General features: G+C 36.7%; 1 protein-coding gene across 2 annotated transcripts in view; it reads right to left on the minus strand.

The window, feature by feature from the left end:
- The window catches only part of ADK (adenosine kinase), a 485,627-nt gene that overhangs the window by 83,978 nt on the left and 384,965 nt on the right, over positions 1-16,684 (minus strand). For both annotated transcript variants that reach the window (XM_024741096.1, XM_024741087.1), the window contains exon 8: positions 5,289-5,324. In XM_024741096.1, coding sequence (XP_024596864.1) covers positions 5,289-5,324 — 36 coding nt within the window. The remainder of the gene's footprint in view (positions 1-5,288; positions 5,325-16,684) is intronic.

Here is a 16,684-nt window from a genome sequence, read left to right on the forward strand (position 1 = left end):
TTCCAGATATTTCTCATTTTCCAAGGTCACTGGGAATCTAATTTCCTCCTCCAGTACGTTAGAATGTGAGAACGAAAGAAGCGTAGTTTATATAGTAAAGAGTACCAGACTCAGAGAGCTGAGCTCTGATTCTGGCTCTATTGTCTGTTAGCTATATGACCTTGAACAAGTCATGCAGCTTATTTTTTCTGTTCAACTGATATGGCAATACATGCCCTACCTACCCGAGCCACCAGGTTTGTATGAATATTAAATATATCGATGATATGTTAGAAAAGGTTTTATAAACTGTGAATCATTTCATAAATGTTCAATTATGCTTTTATTGTCACTGGTGATCACACACCTTAAATTTAGCACTGTTTTCCAAATTAAAAAATATATTCTCGGGACTTCCCTGGTGGCGCAGTGGTTGAGAATCCGCCTGCCAATGCAGGGGACACGGGTTCGAGCCCTGGTCTGGGAAGATCCCACATGTCGCAAAGCTACTAAGGCCATGCGCCACAACTACTGAGCCTGCGCTCTACAGCCCACGAGCCACAAATACTGAAGCCCTCGCACCTAGAGCCTGTGCTCCGCAACAAGAGAAGCCACTGCAATGAGAAGCCTGCACACCACAACGAAGAGTAGCCCCTGCTTGCTGCAACTAGACAAAGCCTGTGCGCAGCAACAAAGACCCAACACAAGCAAAACTAAAAAAAAAAAAAAAAACCAAAACAGAATATATTCTCTTCATTCCATTTTTAACAAGTTGATGATACAAATATTAAACAATACTGTCACAATCTACCTACTCTTATAGAATACCAATTGTGGTGTCTGCATACATTGCCTCACTTAACCACAGCGTATTCTGCTTTGTTTCTGAAATAGGAACTCCTATAATAATTATGGGGTTCATATGATGTGTCAGCCTCCATCCTGTCTCATACTACCTCCTCCTCACTCACTCCGTTCCAGTCACACTGGCCTCCTGTCAGTTCCTGGAGTACATAGTACATTATGTTCTTTTGTGTCTGTGGGCCTATGTACTCTTGTTCCCTCTGTTTGAAATTTGTTTCCCTATTGTTTGTTTGTTTTGCTTTTTTCTGTCATAGCTAGATATTTGTATTTTTCAAGCTTTCAAAGTGTTAGGCAGAAAGTCAGTGCTCAGCAAATATTTGTTGAATGAGTAAGTGATTAAATGAAGAGAATTTGAAGACTATCGTATCTCTTTCTGTTAATCTAGTGTTTTAAAACTGTTGTCATTTGGGACTCAGTCACCTAAGGAAGCAGCATTTTACTCTCTTAGCCAGCATGATCTGACTTAGTGTCTTATTTCCAGAAACTCTTGGTGATCATTCACTGCATTCTTTGTATTTGTAAGGAACACAGGAACCTTAGAAAAATCTTGGAGAATTCTTTGGGAATCAATACCTCCTGAAACTCTCTGGACTTGCTATCCAGTGCTGATCAGTGGAACTTTCTGTGATGATGTATATGTTTATATCTGCTCTGTCCAATATGGTAGTCCCTATCTACATATGCATGCACTTCCAATGTGCCAAGAGACTGAGGAACTGAATTTTAAATTTTATTTAATTTTAATTTAAATAGCCACACGTGGCTAGTAGATGCATATTGGATAGCACAATTCAATACTTCCCTCTCTCAGTGGTATAAGATGATAGAGTTGTCATTGCTCAGAGAAAGACTACAAGCCTGGAAGCCTCTGGGTAGAGTCATGGGCTGTAGTGAAAGTAGGAAAATGTTAAAAGATTGCTTTATTTCCTCTATGGTTAGAAGTATTGTATTTTAGAGATCTAAAATAAGAAAATTAAAATTTGCTGCCTGGAGTAAAACTGAATAACTGATCCAATAGAAAAGGTATAAGTTATCTTCATCATTTGGCATATACTCTATTTCACTGAGAATGAAAATATAAAAAATATTTTTTATTTAGGTTTTGGAGGTATGCCCTTCACTTTAATTTAAATCAATTTTCAATACTGCTTTAAAAAGGTTTCATAATGAAACATGTTACTAAGTACCTTATTTTTATTTAGGTTCTAAAAATACAAACCTTTAATCAGTTCAAGATAAGGTTGATTTAAAAACACTGTAGTCTGAACCGATTTTCCAAAATACCAAAAGGCCTCACGAAACTTTTTACCCAAAGAATTGTCATTTTAAATTCTTAGCAGGTCTGTCATTTAAAACAGGGCACTATGCAATTTTCCATCAACCTATATATATATAAAAAAATCCTCTCTCTTCTGCTTTGTGCTCTGCCCAGCTCCAGTTTTTATCTCATTCTCCAGTGCCCTCCTAAGCTGCCTCTTCTTACTGAAAATTGCCCAATTCATTTTAAAGATTTTTTTTTTGCGTTACGCGGGCCTCTCACTGTTGTGGCCTCTTCCGTTGCGGAGCACAGGCTCCGGACACTCAGGCCCAGCAGCCATGGCTCACGGGCCTAGTCGCTCCGCGGCATGTGGGATCTTCCCGGACCGGGGCACGAACCGGTGTCCCCTGAATCGGCAGGCGGACTCTCAACCACTGCGCCACCAGGGAAGTCCAAGATTTTTTTCTTAAATAAAGATTATCTAAAATTTGCAGAGAAGCTAATCAGAATATCATAAACAATGCTGCTGAAGATATTTCCTGATGAATAAACAATGGTTATTTTTAGAGGCATTTAGATTGGTCTCTTAGCAGACAGATCACTAGTGGCAACACTCAGTGGCTTTGGGAACTGATTGGGATTTATAACAGAAAATGAGGGTAGGACAGTGGATTTGTGGGAAGAAAAAAATGCCCACCTTTCCTTTCTTTTTTAATTTTTTCATTTCTCTCCTCTCATTCATGCTCCAAATTAAGAGGTAAAATTAAAGTTGGGAAGAATAAGACAGATTTTGTCTAGTTTGTCACACTACACTTGAGAGCACTGACACATTTCCATAGACATTAAACTGTTAAGTGATTTATTCTTGTTTGAGTCTTTAAAAATACCAAGTTTCAAACCTATGCTTTCATATTCCTATCTAATGGACTTAGGAAACTTTCATGACATTTTAAAATCATTCAGTTTCTCTAGATAGCATGCCATACATGGATTATATTTTATTAACAATACTTACTTCAGGGTATTCTACTCATGGCTCTTACAGATTCTGTGATGCATATAATATTTTAGGGAACCCATGAAGGGACACGTCAAGACACTGTGTGCTTTAACCAATCTAACACATCTTTGTCAAATCACCAACTGAGTCATCTTGCTATGTCAGGAGGTAATAAGGTATCCTACTATAATCATCATCACTTTGTTTATATGCTGTAATCATTTATGGCAGATTTATGGTAAAAAGAAACAACTCTAGAATCAATGAGTAAGAACTAACGGAAAGGTTAATATGGTGCTGGTTAGTAGAAAATAGAAAAAGTAGTTTGTTGCTAAGACTGTATTTAAACCAGGCATATACAAAGCACATAGCTCAAGAGGGCAATAAAACTATGAATTAGTAAGGTTTAATAAACTATTAAAAATTATTATCAAGGTACTACTGAATCATGATCATTTGTTATACGTCATGTTATATTTCTAAACATCTACAAAATTGCTTATTTTCTAGAACCAAAATACATTTTTAAATGTTAGCACAGAAAATAGGACACAAATTTATACTCAGCAGACTTTTATCTTTGGAGAATTTTGATGTAACAACAGAGAGTATTAATTGTTAATACTGAAATTTCACATCAGTGAAACTTTAAAACATGGCTGAAAACATTTACGTATAGTTTCATGATCAAAACATTTGACTTTTAAATTGAATATTCCCTTCGTTACACTTAGTCCTGTATATCAATTGCCAGTTTGGGAAATGACAAAGTGAAACTTAAATTAGATAAAAATTACTTGGAAATCTTTATTCCTTCTTCTTCATGTGACTCAACCCCATATTCATGAGAATATGTTAAAACAAAAAAAGCAAACTCCCAAGAAACTATCAAAGTTGCCATTAATTGAGCATTATGAGGCAGAGTTTCATACCCTGATACAGTTTTTTTCATAAGATCTTGAGAGTAGAATACTTATACCACATGCTCACTATCTTCCTCCAAGAAAAGGAAGCCCTATGCCTGGTTGTCAAGGCCTATGACATGGATAACATACACATGTATCACTTTGTTGCTTGATAATGAATCTGTCTTTTGTACATTTAAATAACATTTCCATCACAATTTCATACAACACCTTTCTCTAAAGAGTTCAAAGTGAGCTTACTAATATATCCAGTCAATGCTCACAGCTTCTGTAGATGGTAGACAATACTGAGTATGCAAATAAGGAGAGAGTTTCTGTATGTTCCAGCTCTAGTCAGATTAAATGTTAAAAAATTACTACCATGAAACATTCCAAGTTGCTGTATAGAACACAGTATTCTATGTAATTCTAGCTAAATAAATATGATAGTCATAAAACTCACCAACTCAGTGAATTCTCTATCAATTAACCTGTGCTGAGATTAGTCAGTATTTCCTAATGATGGACTGGAAGGTAGATATTATGTAGGTAAAAACATAGTCTTGTCTACTATCTTAATTTTGCCAACAACAACCACATGGAGTTTGGAATCTTGACAAGATAATATTTCTATTTCTATGAGGAAAACAGAATCAATTATCTGGAAAGTAAAGCAAGTATCAATATTTTGTTTCAGAAAATGTATATGCTTTATGCTATCAAAAAAAAAAGAAGAGAGAAGAAAAAAAAGAGATTCAAACAGGAAGTTTATATGAACAGTATTTAAATTAATCAGTTCCTAACAACTGTTAAGTACAACTTTTGGAAATTAATTTACATAATGATAATCTACATGTGGTAGGGTTGAAATTATTTAAATGACATTATATTTCACTATTTAGTCTTGCTCCACCACTGCTTTAGCAGTGAATCCTTATGAAATGTAATGCAGCTAATGAGGTAGCTTTTTAACTGAACAAACTGACAGGCCCCATATCTGCAGAGGCAGCTTGAAACCGTGCCCAACCTCTTGGCTTCCCAAGAGGCTTTTCAAAATTCAATAAATAACATCTGTAGGCGATGTTGGGTGCAGACCTAGCAGAGTGCGTCATAACACTGTGCTGGCAGAACAAAGAAACCATGACGACTGCCAAGTTTCCATGGCAACTGCTGCGAGGCTCTGAGAGTATAATAGCACATCAATCACTGTCCAAAAGAACTTCATTATCAGCTAGAAGAAACCTTTAGGATCTGTTTAGTGTACAATTGTGGGTTAACTCACCTCAAAGCCTTGCTCTCTAGCAAAAGTGGCAGCTTCCTGAAATAAAAAAAAAGGAACAGTTAATTATAAAGTGCTAGGTAATGAAGAAATAATCCATTTTGAAACTCATTCAGTCTTCTTTTTACACAATTATCTCAATATATCCACATAGTTCAATTTTTATTCTTACACCAAAAAAAAAAAAGATTTCTTTTTACCTTGGCATAAAAAAAAAGGCAGCATAATGTCAACACACTTCAGAAGTTGAAATAAGATATAGTACATGTTTTTACTGTAGCTGTCACTGTGAGTTCAGGTGTTTTGACCCCAGCAAAGAAAATCATTTGAAACCTAAGGAAGATGCTGATGGTTATGTTTTTAATTAAAACAGTACCTTACAGAAAAACGCAGAGAAAATACCTGTAGAGAAAAACGTCTGCTAAAAAATGTACAGATTCAGAAAACCCACCACTTTGTAATCCCTGATGAAATTTACTCAGGCAAGGATCATCAATGGATATTAAATTCATTAGGTGAAAGGATGACGGGGAACTGGGTATTTCATGGAATCAAAGTATCAAAGATCACATGCTGGTCATGGGGAGCAAAGTATAACTTTATAATACAAGGATCAAGCTGTCATCACTTTAACCCAGCGATCGATCCTATCACTTATCATTAATAATGGGATCACCAAAAACACTGTGTCTTCTGTAATGATGCAGTATAAGGTACACAGCATCAGCTATAAAGTTTTTAACATGAATTAATAAAAATTTTATTTAATAACTTGCAGTCTACAGGAAATATAGAGAATAGGAGAACAAGTTAAATGATACACTGAGAAAGCAAATGAACAAATCCATAATGCAGGACATTATACAGGACAAGTAGCTTGGTTTCTTCAATAAGTCAATGTTATGATAAAGTGGGCAGGGGAAAAATGACCAGGAGCAATATACAGATTTTAATTGTAAACTGTTTTGAAGAAACCAGCTATAAAATACATTTTGGGACAACTGGAGAAATCTGATTATGAAATGGGAATTAGATAATATTAAGAATTATCGATTTCATAAGGAAAATGTTCTAGATTTTTAGAGGTGCATCCTGAAGTATTCTGGGATAAAATGGCATGATATATGTAATTTATTTTAGAAAACTTAAAAAAAATAAAGTGAAGCAAAAATGGTAAAATGTTAATGACTGAATCTAGATGTATTCAGTATTACTATTTTTTTGGCCTGTTTGAAAATTTTTGTAATAAAAAGTCCCCACCCCCCCATTTCTCTTTGATAGAAGATGACAGGGTAACAGAAGTTGAACATCATTTAAAAAATACAGTTAAAAATTTTAAAACAATATTTTTCTGGATATTAAATATATCTTAAGGGCACAATCTGATGAACCTTACTATATACTCTAATGCCCTTATAATAGGTTATCAAATGACAAAAAACACATCTGTGTAACCAAATCCTTTCCCTTTCTTCACTCTGCTTTGCATATATATTTTCATTTAGTACTGATACAGAAAATGGAGGCAATATTACTTTTCCATTCCACTTCCCCCTTGAAAATGGAAAAAAAAAAAAAAAAACTGCAGACAACTGTCAAGAGCCTCTACATCTTAACTTACATTCCTCCAAAATTATCTTTGCCAAGAGATATTAATAGAAGGATGGGATGTGAGCCTGAGTAGTGAGCAGATCCAACTAAAACGACTGCTGCACCAAGCCATGTAAGGCAGAAACTACAGTTAATGTCTCCAGCACAAATCTGGGTACTATCTACATGTTAAGGAAAACACAGGGAAGAAAAGTATGTATGCACTTATGGTCCAATATACTAATAGCATATAAATTTAAAGAACCACTTTGAGGGTTTGAAAAGGTCGAAATAGACGATTACAGCTGAACACTGAAGTTAATAGAAAGTGATAAGCTGAAAGTACAACTCCTTAGGCTGTTGACTACAGAAGCATAAGGCTGATAGAGTTAACCTTACTTGATATAGATTTTTAAAAAATGGAATTATGATCTTCACAATTGTTGCAAGCAAGGTTAGCCTCTCTGACAATTTACTTACACTAGAATCTTGTATACCAGAGTCAATAATATTTGCTAGCCTGGATGTCAAGGAAAAGGATAAAGTTCAAAAGATATCAACGTAGAACTTTTCCAAGCTGTCCAACTCAAGAACTAACCAAGCTAATTCTTATATGGAAAAGACAACTAAGAAGCCCTGCAAGAACTACTTATTTACATGGAACTTTATCAGAGGCACAAAAGAAACCTAGAGGACTATAAGACAAAGTTAATATGAAGAATCTGTATGACTGAAGTTGCACTAAGACATAAAAACTTAAAATTCACATACAGTAGTTAAGTTGCCTTTTTAATGTCCAGTTCTGCTCCCACAAATTTAAGAAGCTATCAACTGTGATCTGTTATGGTATAGTAGAACTGACTAATTGCAAGAAGGCACATTTATAAATGTCAGATCATTATTCTTTAAGGAAACTGGGCCCTAGGACACTTCCACATCTGTAAACTATTCCAAGCACCAACATATTTCTGACTGAGGAAGGACATGCTGAAGAAAAGTCAACTCAATTTTCTATCTTAGCGCCCCCTCACACAGGTTTGCAGAGCTGTGCCCTGTCACTGAAAAGCTAAGCACTTGTTCTATGGCTTAAAAAGATCTTATCTCCTGACTTCCTCCCACCTTCTTTTGATCTTGGGCTGGTGCCCCCAGTCACTCCATTAGAGAAGGCAGCTGGCTCACATCACTGCAGACTTTCCCACAGCTAACCTCTGATCTGAAGGTGTTTGTAGATACAATGATAGAACAACATTTATTTTTCCCTCTCAGCAAAACAAATAAAACAACACAGGGGAACAGTTTGACCCAGTAAGAATTTTAAGCAGAATTTTCGTCTTCAGATTCACTGCATGGAGGGACAGAAGGAAAAGGCATTAGGTCAGAAATCAGGGAAGAAAAAAGGGGCATAAATGGTGGGCAGAATAGTAAGACAGGTTCCAAATATCAAGGGTAATTCCAAGTGAACTGATCACACTAAATTGAAAAGGACTTTTTAGCGTGCCTTCGCAGTAAAAGTGAGAAAAGAAAACAAGCAAGTCTCCATCTGTGCTGCCCCAGGGCGCCACGTACTGAGTTTCACAAATCTAATGAAGCAGTCAAGTTAAAATCCAACCACAGAGTGAATGTGACATGTGGAGAACAGCTAGGGTTAGAATAGAGAAGCAGAGCGGTTCCTAATGCAGGTGATTATCCATGTGATAATCATTATATTTACAGGCTTTCTATTTTAGATCTGACATCAAAAATCACAAAGGAGGAGGGATTAAAGAAATAAACAACGGACACAGAGGCTTTCCTGCTCCCCTGAGAGTGCAGCACTTTCATTCATGCATGACAAGCAACAAAAGCAAAAGGCCAGGAAAGAGTATTTCTGAGAAGGCTGGATTTCACATTAACACTTCTTTCCATTTTGATAACTTTCACTATTATTCAGTTTCTCATACAGGTCACATTTTCAAAATCAGTTCCCATTGTTGTCTATGCTATAGTACAGTATCATTTTTGGTTTACAATGAATGATACTCACATAATATGTCTTTTACAACAACAAAGCCATTTTTTCCTTCCTGGAATTGAGTGTTGTGAATAAAATGACATATAATTAAAGTCTTAGACTCTCATCTACATCACGCTATTTAGGATTTGCATTAGGCTTGCTGCTTCACCAACCAGGCTAAAAGGATGAAACAACAACCAAGTATGGTTTTTTGAGTAGAGGTTTAAAAAAAAGCTGAAATTCGCGGTTAATGAAAACTATGGAATACTTACATTACGAGCTATTTAAAGGGATTAGCAAACCACTACCAAAAAGCACAATCCTCAGATTATACAGGAAAGGAAGGAAAAACTCAAGTGTGTGTCTGTGTGTATGAAAGACAACAATTTCCTTCATATTCAATTGAGAAGAAAACTGTTTTCTCTGCATTTTGTCTGATAATACCCTGATTTTATAGAGAATTATCTAATCACAAACCAAAACCATAACTAGTCCATATTGTTATTCTAATTCCAATTATTTGTTACTAGTTATATAGAAATACAAATGATTTCTGTGTATTGGCCTTATATCCTGACACTTTGCCAAATTTGCTTATTAGCTGTAGGAACTATTCTTTTGCTCCTGTAAAGAAAGATGTTCCTACTAACCATACTACAAAGTTATTTTAAGAATTTAGCAAATGCCTTAAAAAAATTACCTCTCTTTTCTCCAGGGTGATCTGAAGGGTATAAATACTAACTACCACCACTACCATAGCTCATAACCCTTGCTCTCCCATTCCTGCTCTACACTTCAAGGCACTGAACCCAGTTAGAGCTATTATCTGCTTGCTTATGTTACCACTCTACTTTCTGATAGTGGACATGAGGGGTTTTGGGTATAGGCTGAAACTTCATCGACTGAAGCAAAAAAGGGAGAAGACCCAACTTAGGACCAAAGAAAGGTAACCTGTGACTATCCACCGAAAGCAGCCCATCCATTCAAAACAAACTATTCTGTTACCCCTATGCAAACAGGAAGCAGAAAGTTCACTGGAGTTCCCATGGTCTTCACTCAAGTCATAGGAGTCCAGGGCTTTAGGAGAAGCCAAGGGAGAACCGAGTCACCAAAACAGTTCTGCTGTTTTGCTTGTTCATCTCTCCATCCAAATAGAATCTACCCTGCAAGGATAGTTTTAGGCTAACAGATACTATTATGCTAGAGGTATATCAGTGCTACAGCTGTTGCAGACCTTACAATGGTATTAGACTCTGACATGATAATATTTGAAACAATATTGTAAATCCTAATGGTGTGGTGTACATGAGAGTCTAAGATGGAATGTTATCTATGTCTGCCTTTCTCTGTATAAATCTATGTATAAAAATCTCTCTATATAAATAAAATTCTTAAATTTGTATATACATTTAGATGTATAATGCTTTTTTCGAAGGGCTTTAAATGCAAGATAGTACTGGTCAGGAGGCAGTTACAGCCAAATGGAAAGAGTACAGGGCTTAGAATCAGAAGACCTACACTAAGGTTGCTGTTTTACAGCTCATTTGATATGTAATCTTGAGCAAGTCGCTCAGTATATCAGTTTATATCAACACAACTGAGGTCAACAAAACCTACTGGATTGTTGCTAGGAATAAATAAAATATTTAATGTGAACTGTAAAATCATTTTGCCTGTTGAATTCAAGATCTTGGTAAGATCTTAGGATAATTTAAACAAATGAATTTCAGAGCATCCAGAGTACATTCAATGATTTGTCCTATCTGTGGATCATATGTGTAGTAGAGAAGCCTCTGAATTGGTTGCCTACTACATTGATCCCTAACTGGTGATGTTCAAATTCTTGTAAAATTCCCTCCCCTTTGAATGCGGGCTGGACCTAGTGACTTGCTTCTAACAAATATCTGACAAAAGTGATGGGATGTCTTGTTTGTCCATCCTCTTGCTCACACACTCTCACTCAGCTCTTGCTCTAGGGGAAATAAGCTGCCATGTTGTGAGGACCCCTATGGAGCGGCCCATGACTAACAACCAGAGAGGATCTAGGGCTTGCTAATAGCCATGTGAGTGAGCTTGGTAGTGAATACTCCCCAAGCAGAGATATGACTACAGCCCTGGCTGACATCCTGATTACAGCCTTGTAAGAGAATCTGATTCAGAGGCACCAAACTAAGCTGTGCCTGGATTCCCTATCCACATTTTAGACATGAGGAACCTAAGCCTTAGAGAGGTTAACTAACATGGCCCAATTCAGATATTTTCTCATTCAGATTATGCTAATCCTTAAAAAAAGGTCACAAAAATCAAATCAAACAAGCGTGGCTAACAAATCAATCGTAGGTGAGCAAATTATGGAAAGATAATTTAGATACATACTATCTAAATGGTTTTGTATACCTGGTTATGATTAACCATTTCTTAGCTGTAGCAGTGATATACCTCTAATTCATGCTGACATTTAATGATAAAGAACTACCTGCTGTTTATTTTTTCCTACAATATATTATAAAGACTTATGTTGCTTGAGCCTCTAAATATTTCTTCATGCTATCCTTCAGACTATGAATTACTTTTTCTTTATGCTATCTACAAAATCATTTATATATTTTCTCATGAAACTGCATTAATGTTATACTACTTTTAATATTAAACTATTTCTGAAGAGGAAAAGTTTTAATTTGAAAATAAAGTAAACAAAGCCTAGAGAAAATTGTTAAAGAAAATATAAATCTGGGAAACCCCTTTTAAAATGTTTCATTTACGAAAATATCTGCACTGGTTTTTCCAAACAATATAACATACAACTTTTGGGAGATTTTCAACCTGTACTCTGACATTTATTACCATATGCTTCCTGTCTGCAGAATGCTGAACAGAAATATTATTTAACATTTACTGAGTGCCAAAAACTCTGTGGGGCAATGTATAAACTATAAAGACACGCATGGCCCCTATCCATTAGGTTTATAATAAAAATCAGATAAACAGTATATAAATTATACTTTCATAAACATGACTGAAAAAAAATTACTCAAATTACAAGCCAAAAAAAATTAGGTTTAGTTTAGAACATACTTAACCCTTTCACAAAATGATTTGATAGATGTGTCTATTCTACTAAGAAAAGTTGTTAATTCCCACTGTTAAGCATATTTAATGGTGGTAACTAAAGGAAAACAAGTTTAGGAAAAGTGCTTCATCAAAATTTGACTGACTAGCTATTTGGGCTAACTTATAGAATAATCCAAGTTTTTCAGTTGCTGAAGAAAGAAAAAAGAGATGCTAGCATAAGAAAATCATCAGGGTAGCAGGCCTCTTATTGGGTATTTTATTTCCATTTTTAATGAGATAACATGTGCTTGGCATAATGAAGGCACTCAACAAATGTCAATTATTTTCCATATTTCATTTGATCCCTATGAAAATCCCGTAAAATAGGTATTCTTCTCCTTTCACAGATGAAAATCTGAAGGTTCAGAGACATTAAAATATATGTCCAAGACCAAAAAACAAGTAATTGTAATAGCTGGCATTTGGATTTGAGGCTTTCCAAATGGTTTGTGCTGGTCTGCTACTGATGAACTCTTTTAGCTGTTTTATGTCTGAAAAAGTCTTTATCTCGTTTTCATTTCTGAAAGATATTTTTACTGGGTATAGAATTCTAGGTTGACAATTTTTTTGTCTCAGTGTGCTAAGGTCCAGCTTGTTTTAGATGCACTTATCTTTGTTTCCCTGTACAGAATATGTCTTAAAAAAAAACCAACCTGTCTGCTTTTAAGATTATTTTAATCACTGATTTTATGCAATTTGATTATGATGTTCCTTGGTGTAGTTTTTTCCTTGTTTCTTTTGCAGTTTGTTGAGTTTCTTGGATTTGTGGGTTTATAGTTTTCTTCAAATTTGGAACATTTTCACTCTTTATTACTTCAAATATTGTTCTGTTTCTCCTCTCCAGGACTCCAAGTATGTATGTTAGGTCACTTGAAGTTGGCCAACCCCTGTATTATGCTATTAGTAGAATATTTGTAAGTTTTAAAACAGACATTTTTCTTCTTTACTGAATTACCAGTGAGGAACTGAAGGCCCTATGGAGAGCAGGCTACACAGCTTGTTAGCCTTAAGTAAAATGTATATCTTTAGACAGGTCTTGTTTCCTTCATTCACTGGCCAAAAAACCCCCTAAAACCTAAATCACTCATATTAATAAAAAGACAGTAAAAGACAAGATAAATAACCAATTCTTACAAGTTTAGACACATGTTTACATGCGGCAATGAGAAAGGTATTACTGATCAGTGCTAAACATTAGACCAAAAACGGAAAGGAAGACCTCACGATGGGGAGAAACTAGCATTCTTACTAAGTGTCTTTTTAATAATTCTTCTCCCTCAAATGTGCACCCGTGTCTTTTGCATTTTCCATATTCCATGCACGAAGCTTCCTAAAGTGTCAAGGTGTAATAATCACTGCCAAATCAATCCGACCTTCTGTGGCCACTCTGATGATGCTAATGGCAGAACCTGTCATAAAAGCTCCTCTACTCTTTGAGTCTCTTGGTCTTTTTTTTTTTTGGCAGTGTGCGGGCCTCTCACTGCTGTGGCCTCTCCCGCTGCGGAGCACAGGCTCCGGACGCGCAGGCTCAGCAGCCACGGCTCCCGGGCCCAGCCGCTCCGCGGCATGTGGGATCTTCCCGGACCGGGGCACGAACCCGTGTCACCTGCATCGGCAGGCAGACTCTCAACCACTGTGCCACCAGGGAAGCCCTCTTGGTCTTTTGAGGGAGAAGACGAAATAAAATTGGAAATCACAGTAACATTCACAACCCAAAATATTACTGAATTAAATTAAGAAAGAAACTTATAGGACTACACTGTGACTTATTAGCATAACAAAATATAGTAAAAAACAGAGAAGCATCTAGTTTCCTACCTCTAGTGGGGAAGGGGGGCTGGGGGCAGGAAAGGCAGTTCCTCTTCCTCCTCAGGTCAGAATTTTTAACCTATGGATATGTACATAACACATTCCATACAAGTATCACCAATAACCAGTATTATTTTCTTCCTTCTTACTAGGTGACTCACAATAATTATGCACAGGGTGTATTGTAATACTTATGTCTTAGAAAGAAGTCCAACACAGATAAACTTAGAATTTTCACAATGGTCAGTGGGAAGTAACAAAGATGGCCATGGCAGTAACAATGAATACAGGTCTCTCAAGGAAAGGAAAAAAAACAAAACCTACACCAAAAATGAAACTACAAAGAAGTCAAAGGGAAAAAAATCTAATGTGCATGAAAAACAAATCAGCCAAATGTCAGGCTACTAAAAAAATAATCACAGAAAGATGATAGAAAACACCCAACAGAGCATGTAGCAGGCCCTCCATAAAGGATTAATTGAAGGCATAATTCACCAATCCTTCCTCTATGATAAATAGGTTTAAAAAGATACTTTTGAATTGCTAGTACTGCATTTGATTATGAAGTGGGAGCCAATCATTAGTCTACAAACTAGACTCAAGAAATGTCTATCTTTCTACCTCACAAACATTATTTGTTTTCTTTTTCTTCTTTTGGTCACATCACACAGCTTGCAGGATTAGTTCCCTGACCAGGGATCAAACCCAGGCCCTTTGTAGTGGAAGCACAGAGTCCTAACAACTGAACCGCCAGGGAATACCGCCCCCCACCCTTTGTTCCTCACAAACCTTTTGTCAGAATCTGAGATAACACATTTTCTAATCCTAGTGCTTCCCTGTGTGTTTTGCTGTCTCTGTAACAAAGTATGAGTTTTCATTACATATTAACAAAATGCTGGGAAATGAAGGTAATTCAGCACAGAGGTAGTAATGAAGTGCTGACATTTAAAAAAAATTTTTTTAATTCAATTTTATTCACTTTTTTATACAGCAGGTTATTAGTTATCCATTTTATACATATTAGTGTATATATATCAATCCCAATCTCCCAATTCATCAGCCTCCCACGCCATCATTTCCCCCCTTGGTGTCCATACATTTGTTTTCTACATCTGTTTCTCTATTTCTGCCCTGCAAACTGGTTCATCTGTACCATTTTTCTGGGTTCCACATATGTGCGTTAATATAGGATATTTGTTTTTCTCTTTCTGACTTACTTCACTCTGTATGACAGCCTGTAGATCCATCCACGTCTCTACAAATGATCCAAATTCGTTCCTTTTTATGGCTGAGTAATATTCCATTGTATATATGTACCACAACTTCTTTATCCATTTGTCTGTCGATGGGCATTTAGGTTGCTTCCATGACCTGGCTATTGTAAATAGTCCTGCCATGAACATTGGGGTGCATGTGTCTTTCTGAATTATGGTTTTCTCTGGGTATATGCCCAGTGGGGGATTGCTGGGTCATATGGTAATCCTAGTTTTAGTTTTTTAAGGAACCGCCATGCTGTTTTCCATAGTGGTTGCATCAATTTACATTCCCACTAACAGTGCAAGAGGGTTCCCTTTTCTCCACACCCTCTCCAGCATTTGTTGTTTGTAGATTTTCTGATGATGCCCATTCTAACTGGTGTGAGGTGATACCTCATTGTAGTTTTGATTTGCATTTCTCTAATAATTAGTGATGTTGAGCAGCTTTTCACGTGCTTCCTGGCCATCTGTATGTTTTCCTAGGAGAAAAGTCTATTTAGGTCTTCTGCCCATTTTTGGATTGGGTTGTTGTTGTTTTTTTTTCCCAGTAGGCAGGCCTATCACTGTTGTGGACTCTCCTGTTGCAGAGCACAGGCTCCAGACGCGCAGGCTCAGCGGCCATGGCTCATGGGCCCAGCTGCTCCGCGGCATGTGGGATCTTCCCAGACCGGGGCACGAACCCGCATCCCCTGCATCGGCAGGCGGACTCTCAATCATTGCGCCACCAGGGAAGCCCTTGTATTCCTTTTATTTCTTTTTCTTCTCTGATTGCCGTGGCTAGGACTTCCAAAACTATGTTGAATAATAGTGGCAAGAGTGGACATCCTTGTCTTGTTCCTGATCTTAGAGGAAATGCCTTCAGTTTTTCACCATTGAGAATGATGATTACTGTGGGTTTGTTGTATATGGCCTTTATTATGTTGAGGTAGGTTCCCTCTATGCCCACTTTCTGGAGAGTTTTTATCATAAATGGGTGTTGAATTTTGTCAAAAGCTTTTTCTGCATCTATTGAGATGATCATATGGTTTTTCTTCTTTAATTTGTTAATATGGTGTATCACATTGATTGATTTGTGTATATTGAAGAATCCTTGCATCCCTGGGATGAACTCCACTTGATTATGGTGTATGATCCTTTCAGTGTGCTGTTGGATTCTGTTTGCTAGTGTTTTGTTGAGGATTTTTGCATCTATATTCATCAGTGACATTGGTCTGTAATTTCCTTTTTTTGTAGTATCTTTTTTAGTCTGGTTTTGGTATCAGGGTGATGGTGGCCTCACAGAATGAGTTTGGGAGTGTTCCTTCCTCTGCGATTTTTTGGAAGAGTTTGAGAAGGATATTGAGAAATCAGCTGTTAACCTTATGGGAGTTCCCTTGTATGTTATTTGTCGTTTTTCCCTTATTGCTTTCAATAATTTTTCTTTGTCTTTACTTTTTGTCAATTTGATTACTATGTGTCTCGGTGTGTTTTTCCTTGGGTTTATCCTGCCTGGGACTCTCTGCACTTCCTGGACTTGGGTGGCTATTTCCTTTCCCATGTTAGGGAATTTTTTGACTATAATCTCTTCAAATATTTTCTTGGGTCCTTTCTCTCTCTCTTCTGCTTCTCGGACTCCTATCATGCGAATGTTGTTGCGTTTA

This window comes from Neophocaena asiaeorientalis, unplaced genomic scaffold (assembly GCF_003031525.2).
Source record: "Neophocaena asiaeorientalis asiaeorientalis breed wild unplaced genomic scaffold, Neophocaena_asiaeorientalis_V1.1 scaffold484, whole genome shotgun sequence".
Lineage (NCBI taxonomy): Eukaryota > Metazoa > Chordata > Mammalia > Artiodactyla > Phocoenidae > Neophocaena > Neophocaena asiaeorientalis.